The sequence below is a fragment of the Carassius auratus genome, unplaced genomic scaffold (genome assembly GCF_003368295.1).
Source record: "Carassius auratus strain Wakin unplaced genomic scaffold, ASM336829v1 scaf_tig00029804, whole genome shotgun sequence".
NCBI classification, from domain to species: Eukaryota; Metazoa; Chordata; class Actinopteri; order Cypriniformes; family Cyprinidae; genus Carassius; species Carassius auratus.
Window position 1 is genome coordinate 114,848 of NW_020525797.1, and position 21,985 is coordinate 136,832.

Sequence of the window (21,985 nt, forward strand, 5' to 3'; positions counted from 1 at the left end):
TTCTTCTACTTACTGGTTTAACAGGCAATTTCAAAAACTGTCATATATCATTTAATTAATTTTAACTGTATTAAAATCTTATTAGATGCTAGAAGAACATTTATACATGAAACAAGAAGTGTGAGGGTGATATGTAGGAGGGTCCGACTCTGTTGGGGGTGGATTCAGGTTCACAGATCAGATCAACAGAGTGCTTTTAGTGGATAGTGTACTAGTTCAGACACAGAAGATGTTTTATAGGATTGTTTTGTTGAATTTGTGCCGGTGGTTTCTGATTGGTAAGTTATAAAAGCATTTTATTCCTTCATTTTTACACATTTCAGAGAAACAAGCCACTGTCTGTATCTTAAATTTGTCTATTTTCCTGAGACTTCATCTCATTTGAGTTCAGGTCTTGCTTTGTGTTTTCCATGATTATTAAAATTAATTTTGGAAATTTCAAGTGAATGTAAACTAATGGAGGCGCAGAAATCCTATAGTGTTCAAATATCAGGTCACAGCTGCACCGCTGTCAGCCATAACTACAACAATGTTTAAAATAAACTTTTTTTTTTTTTTTTTTTTTTTGCAATCGAAATATCTCAGATATATAAAAAAAATCCTTTTATAAAACAAGTAAACGAAAGTCAGGGACAAAAATGTTACTTGTAGCCTACTTTCAGGCTGTACTGAACGTGTGTCTGCACAAATGTGTTCTCTACAGCTTATAATAATATATTATAATTTTCTACTTTCTGCTGCTGTTCTTCACTTCACAACTCAAAGTTACAAACTAGAGCTGATGTGATGCTTTATTAAAAACAGGAACCTTAATCAATGAAAATGTATTTTTATTTTTTTGTCTTCATCAGGTGTGTTTGCTGAGTCAGTGTCAGTGACGGAGGGAGATTCTGTCACTCTACACACTGATCTTACTGAAATACATGAAGACGACGAGATAGTGTGGAAATATGGAGCTGAAAAATCTCTGATAGCTCAAATCAACAGAGATGCTGAAGTCTACTCCACATGTGATGTTCCTGATGAGAGATTCAGAGACAGACTGAAGCTGGACAGACAGACTGGATCTCTGACCATCACAAACATCACAACTCAACACACTGGAGAATATCAACTAGAGATAAACGGAGCAAAACTGTCATCAAAAACATTCAATGTTTCTGTCTATGGTGAGCACAGATAACATGTCCTGTCCTTCACATGTTCTTATTTTATTAATATGAACAGTTCACTCATTACGAATGACAGACACACTAAATAGTGATGATTGTTCATTAGATTCAGGAGGTTTCTGTTTATTCTCTCATGTTTTCAGCTCGTCTGTCTGTTCCTGTCATCAGCAGTAACTCTACACAATGTTCTTCATCATCTTCATCATCTTCATCACAGCAGAATTGTTCACTGGTGTGTTCAGTGGTGAATGTGGGTCATGTGACTCTCTCCTGGTACAAAGGAAACAGTTTATTGTCCAGCATCAGTGTGTCTGATCTCAGCATCAGTCTCTCTCTACCTCTGGAGGTGGAATATCAGGAGAAAAACAGCTACAGCTGTGTGATCAACAATCCCATCACAAACCAGACCACACATCTGGACATCAGCAAACTCTGTCACACATGTTCAGGTACAACAGAGCAGATAATTTCGTATTATTCATTGACCTTATTTCTGTATATTTTATAGATCAGACAGACACAATCACTTTTACGATTACATCACTGTCTCTCTTTAGACATAGCAGCACGGTCTTCTTCTCATCTTCCAGTCTCTCTGATCGTGGTGATCTCTGTTGTTGGATCTCTGTTGATTGTTGCTGCAGTCGTCTGCATCTGCAGAAAACACAGAAACACTGGACAAGAAGGCAAGAGGAACCTACTGCTTTTAAGAACTATTATAACATATATCTCTATAATTTAAAATTTTTCAATCTGCATCAAAACGAAAATGCAAATCTGCCTTAATTCAGAAATAAATCAACTTCTTACAGACTTTATGAATATCATCTTTATGAAGAGCTCCACTGGTGTTCAAATTAAGATGTTCATGAAAACGTCACTTATGTGTGTTTCTTCATTTGTTGGGCTTCTGTGAAAATTTAATTAAATAAAAAAAAATTCAATGAATGTATAAGCTATCTGCAAAGAATGTGTTTAAAACTTTTTCACTCACTAGTTCTAGCAGAATATACATTTATCATTATTATTATTTGAAATACCAACCCGATCTCTTAGCAATTTGTACTGTACATATTTTTTACGTCAAGGATAATTCACGTTGCAAAGTGGAACTGAATTCATTTGTTAATGCTATTGTATTTGTTATTAAAATCGCATTCTTTAACAATCTAACTTTGACAGCCCTATACAGTACAGTAATGTTTCTGTTATTACTGTTGAGCAGATGAAGTCACTTATGCTGAGCCAACGTTCAGAAGAGACACACAGAAATGGGTATGATCGTTTATGATTGTGTATGTTCTCTCTGTATCAGAGCAGCGCTGAGTCAGATTCAGATGTGTGTTCTGTCAGGATAATAAAACATGATGTGCACTGTTACATAAAAACACTGAAGCAAAACCAATGATGTAGAAGCATGTTTGACAGCATTAACTCAAGCTGGTAGATTACCAGAAATAAAGAGCTGAATCTGCTCAATATTATTAGAAATGTTACAATCTCTAATCTGTGGAAGCTTGTTTCTGTGGAGAGCTGTTTCCACCACTTTTTTCTCTCTTTCTTGCAATTGTTCGTTAAGATCTCACAATTCAGAATTGTTAGTTTATAATTAACGATTGCAGGAAAAAAAGTTGCAATTTTCTTTTTACTTTGTCTATTTTATAGTGAAAAAAATTGCAAAGTAAACTCAGAATTCAAAGTAAAAGTCTGAATTATGAGATTTAAAGTCATAAATACCATTAGGATTTTTTTTTTTTTTTTTTTTTTGGTGTAATAAACAGGCTTCCATACAAAATAAAATTTAATGAAGATTTTTTTTTTGTATTTACTTTTTTAAATAATTTTAATATTTTGTCTTTACAGGAGATAAAAGTGGAACATCAAGAGGATGACGTCGTTGTGTATGAATCTGTTTTCATGAGTAGATGATCAAACTTAAATCTGTATATATATATATATATATATATATATATATATATATATATATCAGGAAATCCCAGCAGAATGATTCTGAAGCGTCTGAAATTCAGGGAGGACGAATGAAAAGACTTTGTACAGTAGTTCTGTGACTTCTAACTGAATCTGAATCTGGTGACTCATTGGAGTGTTTTCATGTTTGACATTCAAAGCCTCAAATCTGTTTTGTTTTCTTTTAGAAAAAAAAAAAAGCCCTAACACAACAACAAACACTTGGTTTTCTCACAATTAAAAACAGAAAAGTACAGCAGTGGTTTTGATTTGTTTGATTGTGTGATCTGTTGTGTGAGCGATGTCTTTTCCGCTGGTTTGTGGTCAGTTTGTGATCGGCGTGTGGTCAAGCGCTGTTTTCCATTCTAGTGCGCATGACGCTTTACACAAAACAGCTTTATCACTAAAATACTGAACCCATCAATTCTGAAAGGACTCAAATTAAACAGTACAATATGAAATATATTTGTGTATAAGCCTCATGCAGTTATATACAGTATACTCATGCTGTGATTCTGCTGATAACTCAGCTAGTTTCAGTAATTATTTATTTTAGCTTCAGCATAGGAGGAGTTGTGGTTTCTAAGAAGAGTTAATCTAGACATCACACATTTGTTTTATAAAGAGCACCCTGTGTTAGTCTGCTCATGTCTGTGAGTGATTTTATGAATAAATGCAATGTATGGTTCACTGTTGTGATATTTATTCTTATATAGGCTTTAAGTGAAATGGCTGCAGACAAAAAGGGTTCAGAAAAATCGGCCTGACAAAGAAAAGGCATTTCAGTCATGATATCCTTTTAGTCAAATGGTAGAGATGTAAAGATGTCCTATAATGCACTCTGTACAGTTGTGGTTATTTCAGCAATTTGTAAGTGTGTTTCTGTGTCATCTGAGTCTTAATGTCATGTGACTGCTGACTGCTGATCAAAAAACACACACAATACACTGCAGATCTACGTCTGTCAGATAATATGAGTTCAAAGAGCCCGTCTTGTTACACTAACTCCATTCACCAATGAATGTCTGGTTGGGATAAACAACATTACAAACGGTTTTTTGCACTTAGTGTAAATAGCATGTTTTATAAAGGAATCACCATTTTTACTTTGTCCACTACACAATTCTCTTGGAAGATAACACAAATTCAGAAGGCAAAATAAATGAACAATAATATACGTACACACCTAATTTAATTTCATAATTAGTGGCGCCATCTGGTGGATTTTTAACAGCATTATAGCCTCTCAGATTTGAGTGTTTTTTTTGTTTTTTGTTTTTTTTAGTTAAAAGCTCACACTTTAAATGCAAAGGCTACAGTGAAATGCCAGAGATCTTCTTATGAACAAACATTTCTCAAATCTCACAGGCAGTCAAATTTAAACTTTTATTTTGGTTCAACTGAGTTAATCAGATTTAAAGGCTGTTGGGTAATATTCACTGTTTCATTCATGTGTCAGTTTGAGTCAGGTTAAAGCTGCTGTGGTCTGATTTCTCTTCATCTAATGTGGTTTGCAGGACAAACAGCTCCTGCAGTAGCGTGTCTATTATTAGATGAATGCGGTCAGTGTATCTTAAGTGTTTCTTAATTTTCTCTCCTGCTTTATATGAACCAAACATTCAGATTCTGTTCCATATAAAACATATTTACAGTAAATGAAAATGAATCCATCAGTCAATTAAGAGTTAGAAGTCAAACACGATTTTATCATGCATCATTGATGAACTACACAGAGTGACATCTGGTCATCTCACAACACTATTTACAAATATCTAAATTAATATTCATGACTTTAACACTTCACTCTTCTGCTAGTTTTCATTCAGCACCAGAATTAATTAGAGAACATAATCATTATAAAAAGAAATGAGCATGACTTCCTGTGTTCAAGGAAGTGGTCGTGTGAGAATAAACTGTGACAGAGGTTCAGTCTTGTTGAGGAAAGACCACACACACACACGCACGCACGCACGCATGCACGCACGCACACACACACACACACACACACACACACACACAGCATCAGTTCAGACGTGTTTCAGACATTATAAGAGTTACTGGGATTCAAGTGAACTGATGAAGATAATGTTTCTCAAATTAGTTTTGTTCAGTGTGTGGCGTCTGCTTGGTGAGTTTGAAATATGTTTATGACTTCAGTTGCTTCTGTTCTACCATGTAATTATAATAATAAAAATAAAAAAATCTAATCTGTGAACAAACTCTTCTTCAGGTGTGTTTGGTGATTTAGATGAAGTGAAGTCAGTGTCAGTGACGGAGGGAGATTCAGTCACTCTAGACTCTGGTTTTACTGAAATGATGGATGGTGATCTGATTCTGTGGAGGTTTGGATCTGAAAACACTTTAATAGCTCAAATCAATGTACTGGCCGGCAGCGTCACTGTATATAATGATGTTCTTGGTGGGAGATTCAGAGACAGACTGAAGCTGGATCATCAGACTGGATCTCTGACCATCACAAACACCAGAACTCAACACACTGGACTCTATCAACTTCAGACCAGCAGTGTGAGCAAGAACTTCACTCTCACTGTCTATGGTGAGTAAAAAGTTAATTTCACCTTTTTATTTACATGTAAATTAAAGGTAATTTATTTTACATTTCTTTTGTTAATTAAATGATAAAATAACAAAATTGTTTCAATTAAGCATCAGTTAATTCTTTGTTACTTGTCCATGTGTAATAATCTTTTATAAATGTGGAGAGAGAAGTGAATATAAGAAACTCATCGACTGACTGATGCTGCAATAAACACTTCCTGATCATGTCAAGTTTGTCTCATGTTTTCAGCTCGTCTTCCTGTTCCTGTCATCAACAGATACTGTTCATGCTGTTCATCATCATCATCTTCATCATCTTCATCACAGCAGAATTGTTCATTGTTGTGCTCAATGGTGAATGTGGGTCATGTGACTCTCTCCTGGTACAAAGGAAACAGTTTATTGTCCAGCATCAGTGTGTCTGATCTCAGCATCAGTCTCTCTCTACCTCTGGAGGTGGAATATCAGGAGAAAAACAGCTACAGCTGTGTGATCAACAATCCCATCACAAACCAGACCACACATCTGGACATCAGCAAACTCTGTCACACATGTTCAGGTATGACAGACTGAAATATGTGGGCTTTTTTTCCATACAATGAAGTTCATATAGTTATTTAACATAAAGTCCAAATAAGTCACACGTATGATATAATACACATTTATGAATCAATTGGTCTTTCTAAACAAGTTTTTTTTTATTTTATTTTTTTTATTTTTTTGACCACAAAAGAAGTTTTATATATGTTATAATATATTTATTGATATAGGCTATGTTTATTTTATTTTTTTTCTAAATCAATTTTATCATTGCTCTCTCTCTGCTTTAAAATTATTATTATTAATTAATTCATTAATTAATTTTTCTTTCTATATATATATTTTTTTTCAGAAGTGCATGGATGTGATACTATCGAGCCTGTGATCCGATTGGTCGTCACTGTTCTGATGGGCGTGGCTTCTGCAGCTGCTGCTGTTCTTCTGCTCAATGACGTCAGATCTACAAGAGGATAAAAGAAAACAGAACAGATATCATAAATATTCTGATATATTCTGGAATCCTGATATTTAAAGATTAAAATATCTGTGGTCTAGAAACTATAAACTACATCATATAAATGTTCATTACCCGAATTATTCTTTATAACATGGTTGGCTCCATCTGGTGGTTAGAATTATGAAAATACTTCTATATTTGAAAAGTTCATGTGCAATAAACAGATCATCCTGATTTTATCAATTTTCAAAAATTATATTTTTCATTGTGCATTCCAATGAAGCCCAATCAAACTGCAGCTGGGTTATTTTGATTAGTAAATAATAATAAATAAAAAAACAGCTAACCAAACAAAACACAATAAAAACATGATTTTTTGCAAATAAACTCTTCATTTGTTTTATTCTGTAGTGACATCAATTTCATATTTGTTTGTTAATCACTTTTTGTAATATGTTTTTTTTTCTTTTGTTTGTTATTTTCTTCATTTATGTTTTGTTGCTTTGAGATTTTAATTGTGTTTATTTGCACAAACACTGCAAATGCTTGCAAAATATGAATGTACAAATATTAGATATCATACTAACAAATATTCATAGAGAGAGAGAGATCTATGAATCATACAGTATATTAAATCTATATTTTCTATCTAAGGTAGGGATATGATAACAACAAACTATGAATTCAGACTGAACAATTACTCAGTTGGTCTGTATCACACGATGTCTGAAGTGCGTTAAGTATTATTAGCTAATCCTCAAATTATGACATGACATACCTGACAAATTCTGGATTCAATCAATGTATTTCTGTCCAGCCCAGAGTAAGAGGCGTAGAAAAGGTCTATATTTTGTCTTACAAAAAAAAAAAAAAAAAAAAACTGTATTTATCAAACGTGTGCAATCCTAGTACAATTTGATAGACCCAAACATTGCGTTAATCTTTCTTACACACTTGTCACACACACATCTGTGCAAACACACTGTGGATAAATGAGGGCCCTTTTCTTTTCCAAAACAAACTAATAATTATATCTTCAGAGGTGGAGAATATTGTATTGATTCCAGTTTATATGAAAAAGTTTGTGTAGCGTGGATTAAAATTCATATACAGAGTAAATCCTTTTCACCGAAAGTGTTAAAAATAAGATTAAAGTTGTCATAGGTGTGATGATGATGTGACGCTGAAGTCCATGGAGGGGTAGTTCCTAAGTTGAGTTTTTAAGTTCAGATGCTTTTATTTTGGCTTAAAAATTAATCAAAGTTATATTATTTTGTGAAGACCATCTTGATGGACAAAACCTGTTAGTTTCATGAACTATGATTGAAAACAAAAGTTAATATTTTGCAATAATCCAAAAGCCTGTGGAACAATCCAAATTGGGTTTTTATCGGCTGCATCAGCAAACACTGGAGAAGAAACAGAAACTGTTACTAAGACTTGCTGCAACTATTCAGACCTTCACTGGTTAAAAACATCATGTCAAGACTAGAAAGAGATTTAATGGATAACATCCACTAAATAATATGTTCATAAAATCAAGTCAGTCCGTATCTGAGTTCAGTGAATCCACATCTACATTTATGTTTACTAATGTAACCGATACTTTTTTCCAATGTGACATACAAACAAAGTTAATAATTTTAATGAGACAATAACACACTTTCTAGAATACCACACACTAAAATTAATATTTAATAGTGGATAATAGTTTCATTATTTATAAAAACAAAAAACAAAAAAAAAAACATGATGGCTGTCCAAGGTGCCAATTATTTTGCACATAATGGTTGACTAACAAGTCTTTGGGTGAGTTTTAGAGAGGAAGTGTTGTTGAACACATCGGTCATGATCTGATTCAGTCTTCAGTCTGGAGGAAGTCAGCAGATAGTACACATTGTTAACAGCTTGTTCTCTACACAACTTTCCTGCAAGGATTTAAATTTGACTGAAACTATTTCATATCATTGAACTGATGATGGACATGTTTCACACACTGGCGTTTTGCTGTTTGTGCTGTTGCAGTCTGGTTGGTAAGTTGCACACTTTTTATTTATTTTAAAGTTGCAAGTTATTTTTCGTGGAGCTCTAGTGAATTCAAACCCTCCATCAATAAATAAATAATGCAGCCTGTACAAATACTAGAGATTGTAATAAATACATATCTAACAGAACTTATGCTCGCTTGGCTGTTTCCTTGATTTTAAACTGTGTTGTCACGATCACTTTTTATAAGTAAGTCTGAGTGTAAAAGTTGTCAATTTAGTAAGAGGTTCAGCTCTAGTAAGAGTTAGTTTGACATGTTTAAGATGTGAAGGCACTATTATAGTGTAGGCCACTAGGACCTTGGTTTATGTTAAATTACTTTAAGTAAAGCCATTGAAACTGAACTGTCACATGTATAGACATCAAAACTCAGTAATAGTGACAATCAACGAAACAAAAGACTCATGCCGCAGTGCATTGTGGGTATCATAGTGCCAAACTCAACAATAGCACCCAGCAGGTATTATTGCATGGATGTGATTTGAGCAGATGAAGTCACTGAACAAAAATGATAAAAAAAAGTGAAGCTAGTTTTGAGGAAAGCTCATGCAGCACATACACAACAATTAAACCCAGTCCAGTCCAAAATTGTGTCTGAAATAAAGTTCCCAGTCTAAAAAATAACAATAATCCAAGACAAATGTAAATGCAACTCAAGAGTGTGTGTAAAAGAAGTGATTGAACCTAATGAAACTGATGAATAAAACACAGGACTATAAATAGAAGAGATTAGAAAGAAACAAAACTAGACACAGATGAAGGGGAAATCAAAAGCCACGGAAACCTAACACTAGAAACTAAAGAAAACAGAGCTGAAGCACAGGAATAGAGAAAACTGAAACAACTGAACTAAAGAAGCATCTTTTGGTACTTCTTACTTCATAACACTATGTCTTCGGTTGCAGACTCAAATGTACTCTCCACAGCTTTATTCTTTGACAATATGGCTATTACTGCAAGTTTGTGGTTAATGTATGCTAGTGTGTGTATGTCTTGAGGTGTGAAGAGTGTGTGTGTATGTATGTGTTCTTGTGAGTATAGTGTGCGATTGAAAGGATCTCCACAATTGCACTTCCTCTATATGAGAAACAGTTTTACTGTGAAATAAAGTACAGAATATAGGAATGCTACACTCTTAACAAATAATGTTCCAAGATGATGTTTTGCTGCAGTGATTTCATTGAAGAAACCTTTTTGGTTCCCCCCCAAAAAATTTCAGTGAACCGATCTTAAACGAAACAGGGTACATAACATACACAGTTTCACCTAATCTCCTGTTAATCTTGAGTGCCTATAGAGTAGTACTGCATCCTTCATATATCCAAAAAGTCTTTAGTATTATCAAATTTATAAAAGAAAAATACAGCTTTCTGATTCTTTCCGGAAAAACCCGAGCTCCTGGAGGCGTGCTGTGGGCGGAGCTATAATACTGATGTTTCGTGTTGTTTCTATTAACATATATTCACTTATGAATGCTCTTATATGGAGTTCCTCTCTCGTCTACGTCATTAGATCCACGATCGGAAAAAAAACAGCCAAAACTTGTGCTGCGTTCCAGGCAACCCGTAACCAGTGTTTTTCCAAACTTCTACCCGTGAAAGTGCACTGGAACAGCAGTCAAACCCGTGACTTCCCACCTGTGAACTCGTACTAGGTCGATGTACTCCGAGTTCCGAGTTCTGATGTCTCATAGCCCACGAAACACCAATGGCATCACCTACGGATAATATTGTCTACGGATGCAGTGTTTATGCAAGTGGTACACGTTGAAAAAACTATTTTAGGTTTAATAACATAATATAATGTTGTAATAAATTTCATAATCTAACAACAATTCCTTGCGCCCAGGAAGTTTTGCGTGACTTGCCTGGAACGCTAGTCGTGAGTCATGGTTTGAAGTCGTCACTTACGGGCTCAAAAACCTGCCTGGAACGCAGCATTGTACCAACCCGGAAGTAAGATTTTCGGCACAGAAATTCTCAGTCATTTGGCCATGTTTAGCATGAGAATCCATCTCTTTAACACTGTGAACAACTCTGAATACATGAAACACCATTGTACACCCCCCCTTTAAGGTTCTTCATGGAACTATTGATGCCAGTAAAGAACCTTTATCTTTAAGAGTTTACTGTTTGAAAAAAGATCTTATTGACTGAATGGGAGATGTTAATATAATTTACTATGTGTAAATGAAATATCCGATTGATATTCAGCTGCACATGCCTCTCTATATATCCGTGCAGATTATTTATCAATCTGTCAATGTCAAGGACACAATCAAGTAAATTATTTTTAAAATAAAGGGATTGTACAGTATTATTGTACAGTAATCAATTTTAGGCAAATACAAAGCCATCAGGCTGCAGTTTCCTTTTGTGTGAAATCTGTTCTGTTTGGCATGCAATGGAAAGAGTCTTTTCTTTCCTAATCCTAACATCCATCCCAGGTAAACTGCTTCTTGAATAAGAACAAATGTAGGGCGGGGCTTAATTTTGTTCATGGGAGGTAATTGGATGGTTGTGGTTTGCTATTGGACAATCTCAAGTGAGTGACAAGTTGCCCCGCCCTCGTGCCAGTAAACACATCATCAGAGAAGAGATGTAGCTGTTAGAGGGAAGACAACTTATTTTGATTAAAGATTGTGAGGGCACATGGATAAATAATAATAATAATAATATATATATATATATATATATATATATATAATAATGTTGTGCATGGATACATTTTGATTTTGTGCTGGCTTTAATGGGAAGTAATTCATATTTATCTACGTATTGTCACGGGGTGAAGAATCACTCAAAAAGGGGTACGTGAAATCAAAAGCCCCAGAGGGTGGTTTTATTGAATAGTGTGGGGTGCCTGGTGAAGTGTGCTGCTCCGCTTTCTGGTGGCCGGTGCTTCCCGTGTGTTCTCTGTGCTCTTCGGTGTCGGTTAAGGTGAAAGTGGGTGTCCTGACGTGCTCCAAAGTGAGTGGGCTGTCGGTCACTCGCTGCTTTCTGTGAAGAGATGAGACAGGGATCAGAGCAGCGTTGCATTCGGTTCGAGACCGCCGTTTGAGTGCAGCGTGTGCTCCTTAAGAGTGTGCAGGCTGATGGGGAGCAGCTGTGACCGATCAGCCGGTGACGAGGACGTGCAGGTGTTTTCTGTTGGTTGCCAGGGCGACGCTGATTCCCCTGGGAGTGCTCGTCACAGTATATTAAAATAAGAAGCTTTGGACAATGCTTGACAGGTTAAATTTAACTTAATTGAGATATTTGCATTTTTATATGGCAAAACAAAGAATTGCTTAGCATCTACAGTGGCCAAAAAAATTAATGTTATTTAATATTTAATTTTTTAATGCCATCTATTCTTTTTTTTTTCATTTCCCCCTGCTATTTATATTTTGTAACATTACTATCTGCAGCAACCCCACAAATACAAATGTAAAAATATTTGTCACGATTTTTGTGAAAAACTGAATATACATACTGAAAAGACCCCTGATCAAAAGCGAATATATGGTGTACCTTGGGGCATCCTGGTTGCCAAAATGTGGAATATTCATATTCATATTTCAAGTTGCGTTGCACATTTTCCCTTTGCATTGTTTAATTGTATAGAACAACGCTCCAAATGCTTCAGAAACACAAATGTCGAAATATTTGTCATGCCAATAAAATACCATGAAATTTAAACTGAGAACTGAGTAGCACCGTACTTCACCTTTAACTATGTTTAGAGTTGTTTTTAAAACACTTGAATCAGTGTTTCTGCCACACTGACCTCAGAATTCATGTGCTTTTATTTAAAGGAGCCGTTCACCCAAAAATCATCTTTCTCCTTATATTGTTTGAAGTCTGTTTGATTTTCATTATGCTATGTAAAACGAACAACAATTTCAGGCAGAATTACAGACTCAGTTGATATTCACTATCATCAGTGGGAGAAAATAAATAAATACAAATCTGAAAACCAAGTGAGATGTGAGCACAATTTACATATATATCAACAGTCAACAGAATCAAGGTGAAAAAATAAAAACATTCCTAAGCCGGCAAATAAATGAAATATCCCCTGTAGAGGGAACTTCGAACTGTGTCCTCTAGGGGTCGTTATGGGGAACAACTCGTCGTGACCCGTGTCTGAAGCATACATTGAAAAAACACCAACGAGTTGTGTTCATTGTGGGCGTTTTTTCAATGAAAAAGCTCCGCTCTCAATTGTCTCTCTCTCCGAGGAGAACAAAGAAAAAAAAAAGGCAGCCATCTGCTTCCCACGGTTCAGGACCCGCCGCTGCTGAGGCATGGTGGAGAATGAGCTCGTGAAAATTACAGGTGAATCTGTCTGAGTGGTTTAGGGAGGAACTTTCCCTTTTGCGCTAGTCAGGGGCGGATGTTATATTTTTAACACTTTCTGATACTGAGGTTAGTGCTCTGCTGGGTTTTTTACCCAGGAAAAGCAGGAGATATTTGAGGATGCTGAAGAAGCTGTGGCTGAGCCTTCTCAATTCTCCTGCCCTGCATATGTAGAGTTGTTGGAGGTTATGGATCGTTCCAAGGCAAAGTTGGACTTGTCATGAAAGTACGCAAACAAGGTGACGCTGACTAGATGAGTGTTATCTTTCTTAACATAGCTCAGAGATCGAAAAGAAATGAAAGAGGCTGTTTTCTTGTCACATTCATCAGTTTCAGCATAAGAGTTGTGCCGACATCGAGGCAACACGCGAAAACGGCTATTAGAGGATGCCCCCTGTAGAAAAGCTTTCTTTCTGTGGGGGAGACATCCTCTCTTAATCTCCCTCCTTGCCATGTAAGCCCCTTCAAGAAATACATCTCGCTTAAATGGCAAGGCATACAGATGGTTTACCATGGGCAGGACTATGGCGGCCACGGTGGTAGTGGAGAGACATATGTGGATGAACCTGGTAGACATCGGGAAGAAAGAAAAGGTTTTCTTCTTGATGCTTAGGTTTCGCCTTCTGAACTTTTTGGTATTTCCGTTGAGACGGTGATCAAGAAGTTCAGGAAGACAAAGGCGAGCTCCACTGCTTTCAGATCCATGAAGATCCAGGTCCGAGCCCGAACAACATAGGGGTCTTGGCCTGTCTCGATCTGAGGATCAAAGACAGGCACAGAAGGTCACGACTCGCGCTCCTCCCCCACCTGCGGGCAGGGGTAAGAGGAATCATGGGTCACAAGGAGGTAAGCAGAACCTAAGGTATGTGATCCAGACGAGGCAGCGTTCTCGTCTCAATCAGAGAGATACCTAGGTATCTACTCGTCCCCTTTAGGGATTTTTAACTTCTGCTTTTATCCTCCCCTTCATAATTCCTCTGTAACCAACAGCTCTCCACCTGATCAAGGTTAGGTGGAAACCTCTCACATAACAGTCTCCTTTGCTGGACCTATAATGTTTTTGGCAGGTTCTATGTTCATAGCAATCAACTTACTGATGGTCCGGGCTAAAAGGAGGTGAACCTTTAGCAGGGCTCCAGCTCAGGAGGGTGGGTGAGTATGTAACCCTTTCTGTATATACTTATGTGTATTAAATTGCTGGTGGTTATGTCTCTACTAATAAACTCTGTGAGTTTCCTTTGCAGTGCTCAGTTACAGTGTTTACTAAACATTCGCCTGCAGCAGCCATCCGGCTTCATGTTACGGTATTAGGCGGCTGAGATCACAAGTTTCTGCGGGAGCCTCCTTAATCATCAGGCCTGGCACAGCACTCCAGGGAATTCCATGGATGTCCAGCCAGGTCAGCCTGAGGGGTCTCCTGGCCACTTAGTTGTGCTGTCGCATCCAGCGGGAATTGGAGGTGGCAGTTACAGAGGTCTTCTTGTATATGCTGCCTCAGGTGATGCTCCCCTCACCAGAGGTTTGCAAAATTTGAGCTTGCCTCTCCCCTTGCAGTTCAGCGCCTCTGTGATGCTCAGGAACCTTTACAGTAGGTACACACGCTAAGCCCTGCGTACTTTCTAAAAACCACATGGTGGCCAGTGTGCACGTGAACACTTTGTGCACTTTCTAAAATCCATTTAAGTGGTAAGTGTGCACGCAAAACTCTGTGCACTTTCTGAAATCCTGTACGGTAAGGGTTATGCGCTCCACCTCATTCCCTTTCTTGAGATAATTAGACCTTGGTTCTTTTGGCTCCATTCAGCCAGTGTGTATTTGTTTATACACTTCAAGCATCGCTTCCCTCAACATTAGGAGCTATTTGGGCGATTCTCGTGCTAGTTTAGCAGCGCTCCCCTTTTCCAAGAAGGGTCACCTTTGAGTGCGCTACTCTGAATTCGAAGTACTCCTCTAATATGAGACTGAGTTCTCAGTTGTTTCCCTAGAGCGCTCCAGCATTATTTCCACAGATCGAGTTTATGACTCTCAAACATACTGTTTTGAGATGCACCATTTCATCTATGAGCTGCTCTATAAGAGTGCCACGAAAGCCCCTCCTTAGAACAGTATTTGAAAATCCATGCTATGGTAAGTGTGCACGTGAAGGCTTTGCGCACTTTCTTTTCTTTTTTTTACCACTTACTGTGGTAAGTTCACATGGTAGTATTCTGCATTGTTCCTAAAATCCTATATGGTGATGGCTTCGCGCGGTTGCTTCGTGCTCTTGAATTGGTAAAAGCCCCGTTCATCTTGAGTGCCACTCCACCCATGCATCCTCGGATACCTATCTAAACAGGGTGTTGCTACTAAAGAACTGTTGAGACAGCTCCTTCAGCAAGCTTATGCAAAGCAAGTGGTAGCCCCTATGTGACAGGTAAGACTTATAAAATGCTAGGTTCTTAGCCGTATCCCTTTAAAAAAAAAATCTTTCCTGATTCCAAGCCTTCAGCTGTCACAGACAGCTGTCTAAACATCCCAGGGGCAATTCCCATGGAAATGGTAGAGTTGGTACTTATTGTTCGCCATGTTTCTGGCCTGCACTCCCCTCAGCATTGTACGAAGTTCGAAGTTCCCCTGAAAGGGAATGTCTTAGGTTACGAATGTAGGGAATGTAGGGTAGTAGGCAACGAGACACTACATGTACATGTACATTAGTGAAATGTATCTGAAAACCCCTCAATGTGCACTTACTGCCTCCTAGTGGTGACAGCCCAAACAATTCACATCTAATTCTGGGTACACACCGAAAGATAATCGGGCTGATTTTGTATACCCCCTTCCGACAATCCTAGCTATGTCCAGATTATCTTGATGGTTCTACAGATTATTTTATCAGATTTTTTTGGTGTGAGGTGTGTTAAGATTGTCCGAACCTGATCGGAAGAACATCGGAGCAACGCCGATCGCAAATCGTAAATATTAATCATGTTTAATATTTACAATCAGAAATCCTGATGTGTGTGGGGAACCCCAAGGACAAATCGCATCGTGTATTTCTGTTGTTTATAAATCCTGAAATCAGATGTAGTCTGTGCTCTTTATGCTGGGTACACACCAAAAAATTTTTTTACATCTCATAAGATTTTCAAAATGTGATACGCCACAAACATGAGGATACAAAAAATCCTAGATTTGACCCTTTTGCTCCTATAGTGTGTGGTGTGCCATGATGTGACAAAGACAGCACACCACACACAAACTGATTTTCAACCAGAGTCTTGACTGTGAACACAGAAAATCCTGTAAAATCTCATGAGACTTACGAATAAGCAAGGCAGATGATATGCAGGAAGAAATTGCAATGATAGTGTTTGGAATAATTTAATAGAAAATCTTAATCTGTGTGAAATCTGTTTGTTCTCCAGGTGTGTTTAGTGAGTCAGTGTCAGTGATGGAGGGAGATTATGTCACTCTGAACATAGATGTTACTCAAATACGTAAAGATGATTATATCCTGTGGAAATTTGGAGCTGAAAAATATCTGATAGCTCAAATCAAAAGAGATTACGGAGTCTTTAACACATTTAATGGTCCTGATGGTAGATTCAGAGACAGACTGACGCTGGACAAACAAACTTTATCTCTCACCATCTCAAACATCACAACTCAACACGCTGGAGATTATAAAGTAGAAATACACAGAGCGAAACTATCATCAAAAACATTCAGTGTTTCTGTCTATGGTGAGAAAAGATAATTTGTCTTTCAAATATTTTTATTTTATATTTTACATGATGATTTCTTACAGTTAAAGATGATACACACTCATTGTGAACACACTCAACAGTGTTGATTAGTTTTGTCGAGACTTCTTTATTGTCTCATGTTTTTAGCTCGTCTGCCTGTTCCTGACATTACCAGAGACTGTTCATCATCATCATCATCATCTTCATCACAGCAGAATTGTTCACTGGTGTGTTCAGTGGTGAATGTGGGTCATGTGACTCTCTCCTGGTACAAAGGAAACAGTTTATTGTCCAGCATCAGTGTGTCTGATCTCAGCATCAGTCTCTCTCTACCTCTGGAGGTGGAATATCAGGAGAAAAACAGCTACAGCTGTGTGATCAACAATCCCATCAGAAACCAGACCACACATCTGAACATCAGCAAACTCTGTCAACCATGTTCAGGTACAACAGTGCATGTGCAGTAGAGGCGAATATCTAATAGCAGCAGGATTTTATTCATAAATAAAGATGGTAGTCTAAGAAATAACAATAATCCAAGACAAAGGTAAATAAACCCAAGAGTTTGTTTAAAAGAAGTGACTAATGAATAAAACACAGGGCTATAAATAAAAGAGACTAGAAAGAAACAAAACTAGACACAGGTGAAGAGGAAATCAAAAGCCACGGAAGCCTAGCACTAGAAACTAAAGAAAACAGAGCTGAACCACAGGAATAGAGAAAACTGAAACAACAGAACTAAAGAAGCATCAAAATAGGTTTTTTGGTTAGAACAAAAGCCATTACACTACACAAAATGAAACTGTGAAATTATATCCAAAGTTATTAAGGTAATTTGTCTGGGAAAGGTGATATTGTTGAATTATATGTAATAGTATACATAAGATAATAGTACATATGCTTGGAGTATGTTAATACTTCTTACTTCCTTACTCTCTGTCTTCAGTTGCAGACTCAACTTTACTCTCCACAGCTTCATTTTGAGCATGTGTTTGGCAGTGTGTGTGTTCTTGGGGGGAAGTCGTGGCCTAGTGGTTACAGAGTTTGATTCCTAATCCTAGGGTCGTGGGTTCGAGGCTTCAGCCTGGCAATATCACGACAGAGCAAGGCACTGAACCCCCAACTGCTCCCCAGCATAAATGATGAACACTGCTCTGGGTGTGTGTGTGTGTGTGTGTGTGTGTGTGCGCGCACATTGGATGGGTTAAATGCAGAGCACAAACTCTGAGTATGAGTATACTTTCAGTGAACAGATCTTAAATTAATCATTTTGAAGAACATTTTAAAAATCTGAAGAATCTCTTCTGCACTTGAAAGAGACACTCATCCCACGAGAGACGAGACGAGACACAAGACTTGGTTCACAAGAACGAGAGAAGTCAAGACTTTTAAACTTTTTTTTTTAAAGAAATCCAATTATGTAATATATATGGGGAAACTGTATTCAAATGAAAAACACAAAATGCAAAACAATGTAGGTGCATTTTGAAATCAAATTGTACTTTATGAAATTAAATAACTATTTGCTACGTTTGTGTAAGCAGTACACATCAAAACATGAAGAATGAAAACGCAGTACATACCAGATTCGTCGTAATAACGAGTCATAAACACATCCACAGCTGTAAATCTCGGTTTAGTTAGAAAGGTAAGGGTACACTGAACGACATCTCATGAAGCACGTTTGGTCCAACGACGCAATAATGTTGTAATATGGATCATAATTCCTTTGTTTGCATTTCAGTTCTTAAGCGACAGAATTGTTTGCGTCCGTTATGGAATAACTCACGGTCAGAAACTGCGTCTTGTTAGTAAAAAAACAGCATGGTTTTGCAGCGTACAGTGTCACAAACAGAATGAGACAATCCATACACACACAAAAAAAGTGAAAGAAAAGCAAAAGATAGTATATTTGAATTCTGGCGCTCTCTCGTGACGGCTCTTGATGCACTCTGATGCACCTGTCAGATGATGGAGGCGGAACTTATTGCGATCGTATTTTTCTTTGTTTTATTTTGCAACAGTTTTTTATATATGTGTGAGTGTGTTTTATGGTGAATGTGAATGTATCTGCATGATTACCATCTGTTTGAGTGCAAATTAGATGAACGCCATATGAATACAGAGAGGTATATTGACTTTATGGCGCATCTCTATGATTACCATCTCTGTAACCGGCCATCAGCACATCAGCACATCAGCACGTGTTTTCATTGTAATACATTGTAAATGCTGCATTTCTAGCAATCTCAGATTTGTTCTATAATTGGCATACAAAGTTAAAAAAGTATTATTATAATTTTCTTTGTATTTTTCTAGTGCTTAAATCACTTATATGATGTCTACGTTTCTGTCTAGTGTTCTATAATAAAAAAAAAATATAGAATGCAGTGGTATATTTAATAACTAATAAATATTTTGTATATACATATATATATATATATATATATATATATATATATATATTTGGGGGGGGGGGAGTCTAGACATAGTCTCAGAAAAATATTTGCAGGAATCAAATTTTTCATGATGTCTTCTTCAGATTTGAAATAGAAACTCATTTGACATGTGACTTTCAACCCATTACTTTTCTAGATTGCTCCAGGACTGATTTCATGTATTTTTATATCAAATAATAAAAACAATATTCAGTGTGGTACAAAAAAATAAATAAATAAAAATAAAATAAATTCTAGGCACTTCAGTGTCTATAACTTTTAATACTGAAGTAATGAATCGTTACAATCATAAGTTAGGTAGGACAATAGTAGGGTTCTGGCTAGCAGGATAATATATTTTATTCCTGTATAAACAACATGTAAACACTGCAAAACAAATCTGTTTGTTCTCCAGGTGTGTTTAGTGAGTCAGTGTCAGTGATGGAGGGAGATTCTGTCACTCTGAACATAGATGTTACTCAAATACATGAAGATGATTATATAATGTGGACATATGGACCTAAAAAATATTTGATAGCTGAAATCAGGAGAGATTCTGGAATCTTCTCCACATTTACTGGTCCTGATGGGAGATTCAGAGACAGACTGAAGCTGGACAAACAAACTTTATCTCTGATCATCACCAACATCACAACTCAACACACTGGAGAATATAAACTACAGATACAGAGAGCGAAACAGTCATCAAAAACATTCAGTGTTTCTGTCTATGGTGAGTAAAGATGGTTTGTCCAAAAGTTCACAATAACACTGTAAAATGATTAAAGTTTCATATTTCTCTTTCATTTCAATTTGTTTAGCTCATCTGCCTGTTCCCGTCATCAGCAGAGACTGTTCTTCATCCTCATCACAGCAGAATTGTTCGTTGTTGTGTTCGGTGGTGAATGTGAGTCATGTGACTCTCTCCTGGTACAAAGGAAACAGTTTATTGTCCAGCATCAGTGTGTCTGATCTCAGCATCAGTCTCTCTCTACCTCTGGAGGTGGAATATCAGGAGAAAAACAGCTACAGCTGTGTGATCAACAATCCCATCACAAACCAGACCACACATCTGGACATCAGCAAACTCTGTCAACCATGTCCAGGTACAGCAGCTCTAGTGCATTTACTGAATTAATTTGTTGATTTTACCAAGAATGATAACTTAAGATGCCAGAAATTATAAATGAGCTTCTACCGTCATTTACACGTCTTTCTAAACAGTCTGAACAGAGGTGGACACTCCAGGAGTCAGAAAGTAAAAGTCTTTCCATATGTTTATTCCACCCATGAACTCAGCAGCTGATTTCACCAGAGGAATCAAATCATTCTTTCCAAGTCACCAACAACTCTCAAGTTAAATCCCAAGTTCTCAAAGAGTTAAAGTTAATGAGATAATTAAGTGACTAACTAAATGATGATTGTGCATTAATGATGAACACCTGCTGTTCTTGAGAATTACAGAGGATCAGATGTGGATGTTTTATTGGTTAAAATGATGTCACCATCATGGAGATCAGTGTTTGCTTTAGTTGTACTCTTGACCCTTGATTTGTTGTGCTAGATCTCTCTCTGTAGCTCTATATGTGGTGTTGTAGAAACGAGAGATCAGTAGTATACAGTAAACAAATAGGTGCAATGAGCTGGTGATTATGTTCAAAATAATGTTTTTTTTTTTAAGTTTATATTTTGAACAAATATCCCAGTGAGACTACAGCACGCAAAAACATACCACAACATTTACAGGGAATTGATTTTAAATATTTGTAAGACAAATAAAAATTTAAACCACTGTCATTTAGACACACACCGATATCAAGAACCAGTATGAATAATTATTTGTCACCACTGTTGAGGATCATATGATAAATGATCATGACTAAATGCTTAATCCTAAACAGTTTTTTCCCCTTAATATTGAAGTATTATGGTGGCAATATATAATAACATATCACTGTTTTTTAACAATAATGCATAAATGTTTGCTGTGAAACAGAAATGTATTTGCTTAAAGCAAACTTATCAAAACTGTTAAAAGGCTCAAGAGCACAAATGAAGCAATTACTGACCCCTGTGCTTACAGCTCTTGTGTTTCTCTTTTCTTCAGTGATGTTGATTGTAAACAGCAGGTGTTCATCACTAATGCATCTTCATTTAGTTAGTCACTTAATTATCTCATTAACTTTAACCCTTTGAGGTCTTGGGATTTAACTTGAGACTCGTTTGTGACTTGGAAGGAATGACTTGGTTCCTCCTCTGGTGAAATCAGCTGCTGAGTTCATGGGTGGAATAAACATATGGCAGGACTTTTACTTTCTGACTCCTGGAGTGTTCACTTCTGAGTCTAATTATTTTTCTTTTGTTGAGAAGAAAATGAAATGTGTTCATATGAGTTCAAGTCAGTGACTAAAATCAGCTTTTCAATCTCATTTCAATTTATCATTGGTTTAATTTGTTTTTGTTTTTTCAGAGGTTCACATCAGTTGTTGTGATACAGTTGAAGCTGTGATGCGATTGGTCGTCGCTGCTCTGGTGGGCGTGGCTTCTGCAGCTGCTGCTGTTCTTCTGATCAATGACATTAGATCTGCTAGAGGATAAAAGAAGAAAACAGAGCAGATATCAAATATTCTCACATATATTGGATTTTTATCTTAAAGATGACTATATGTGTAGTCTAATTGTTTAATGATGGCAAAATGAAGCTTTGCTAAAACAAATGTCACCCTTTTTACATTTCTTT

The 21,985-nt window shown here is 36.8% G+C and overlaps 1 protein-coding gene across 1 annotated transcript; it reads left to right on the forward strand.

The window, feature by feature from the left end:
* Window positions 1-229: 229 nt before the first annotated feature.
* LOC113079901 (SLAM family member 9-like) lies at window positions 230-21,968 on the forward strand. The gene is made up of 4 exons (XM_026252132.1): window positions 230-278; window positions 852-1,169; window positions 1,316-1,621; window positions 21,716-21,968. Exons 1-4 carry the CDS (start codon window positions 230-232, stop codon window positions 21,841-21,843), a joined length of 801 nt encoding a protein of 266 aa, XP_026107917.1. The 3' UTR covers window positions 21,844-21,968.
* Window positions 21,969-21,985: the final 17 nt, after the last annotated feature.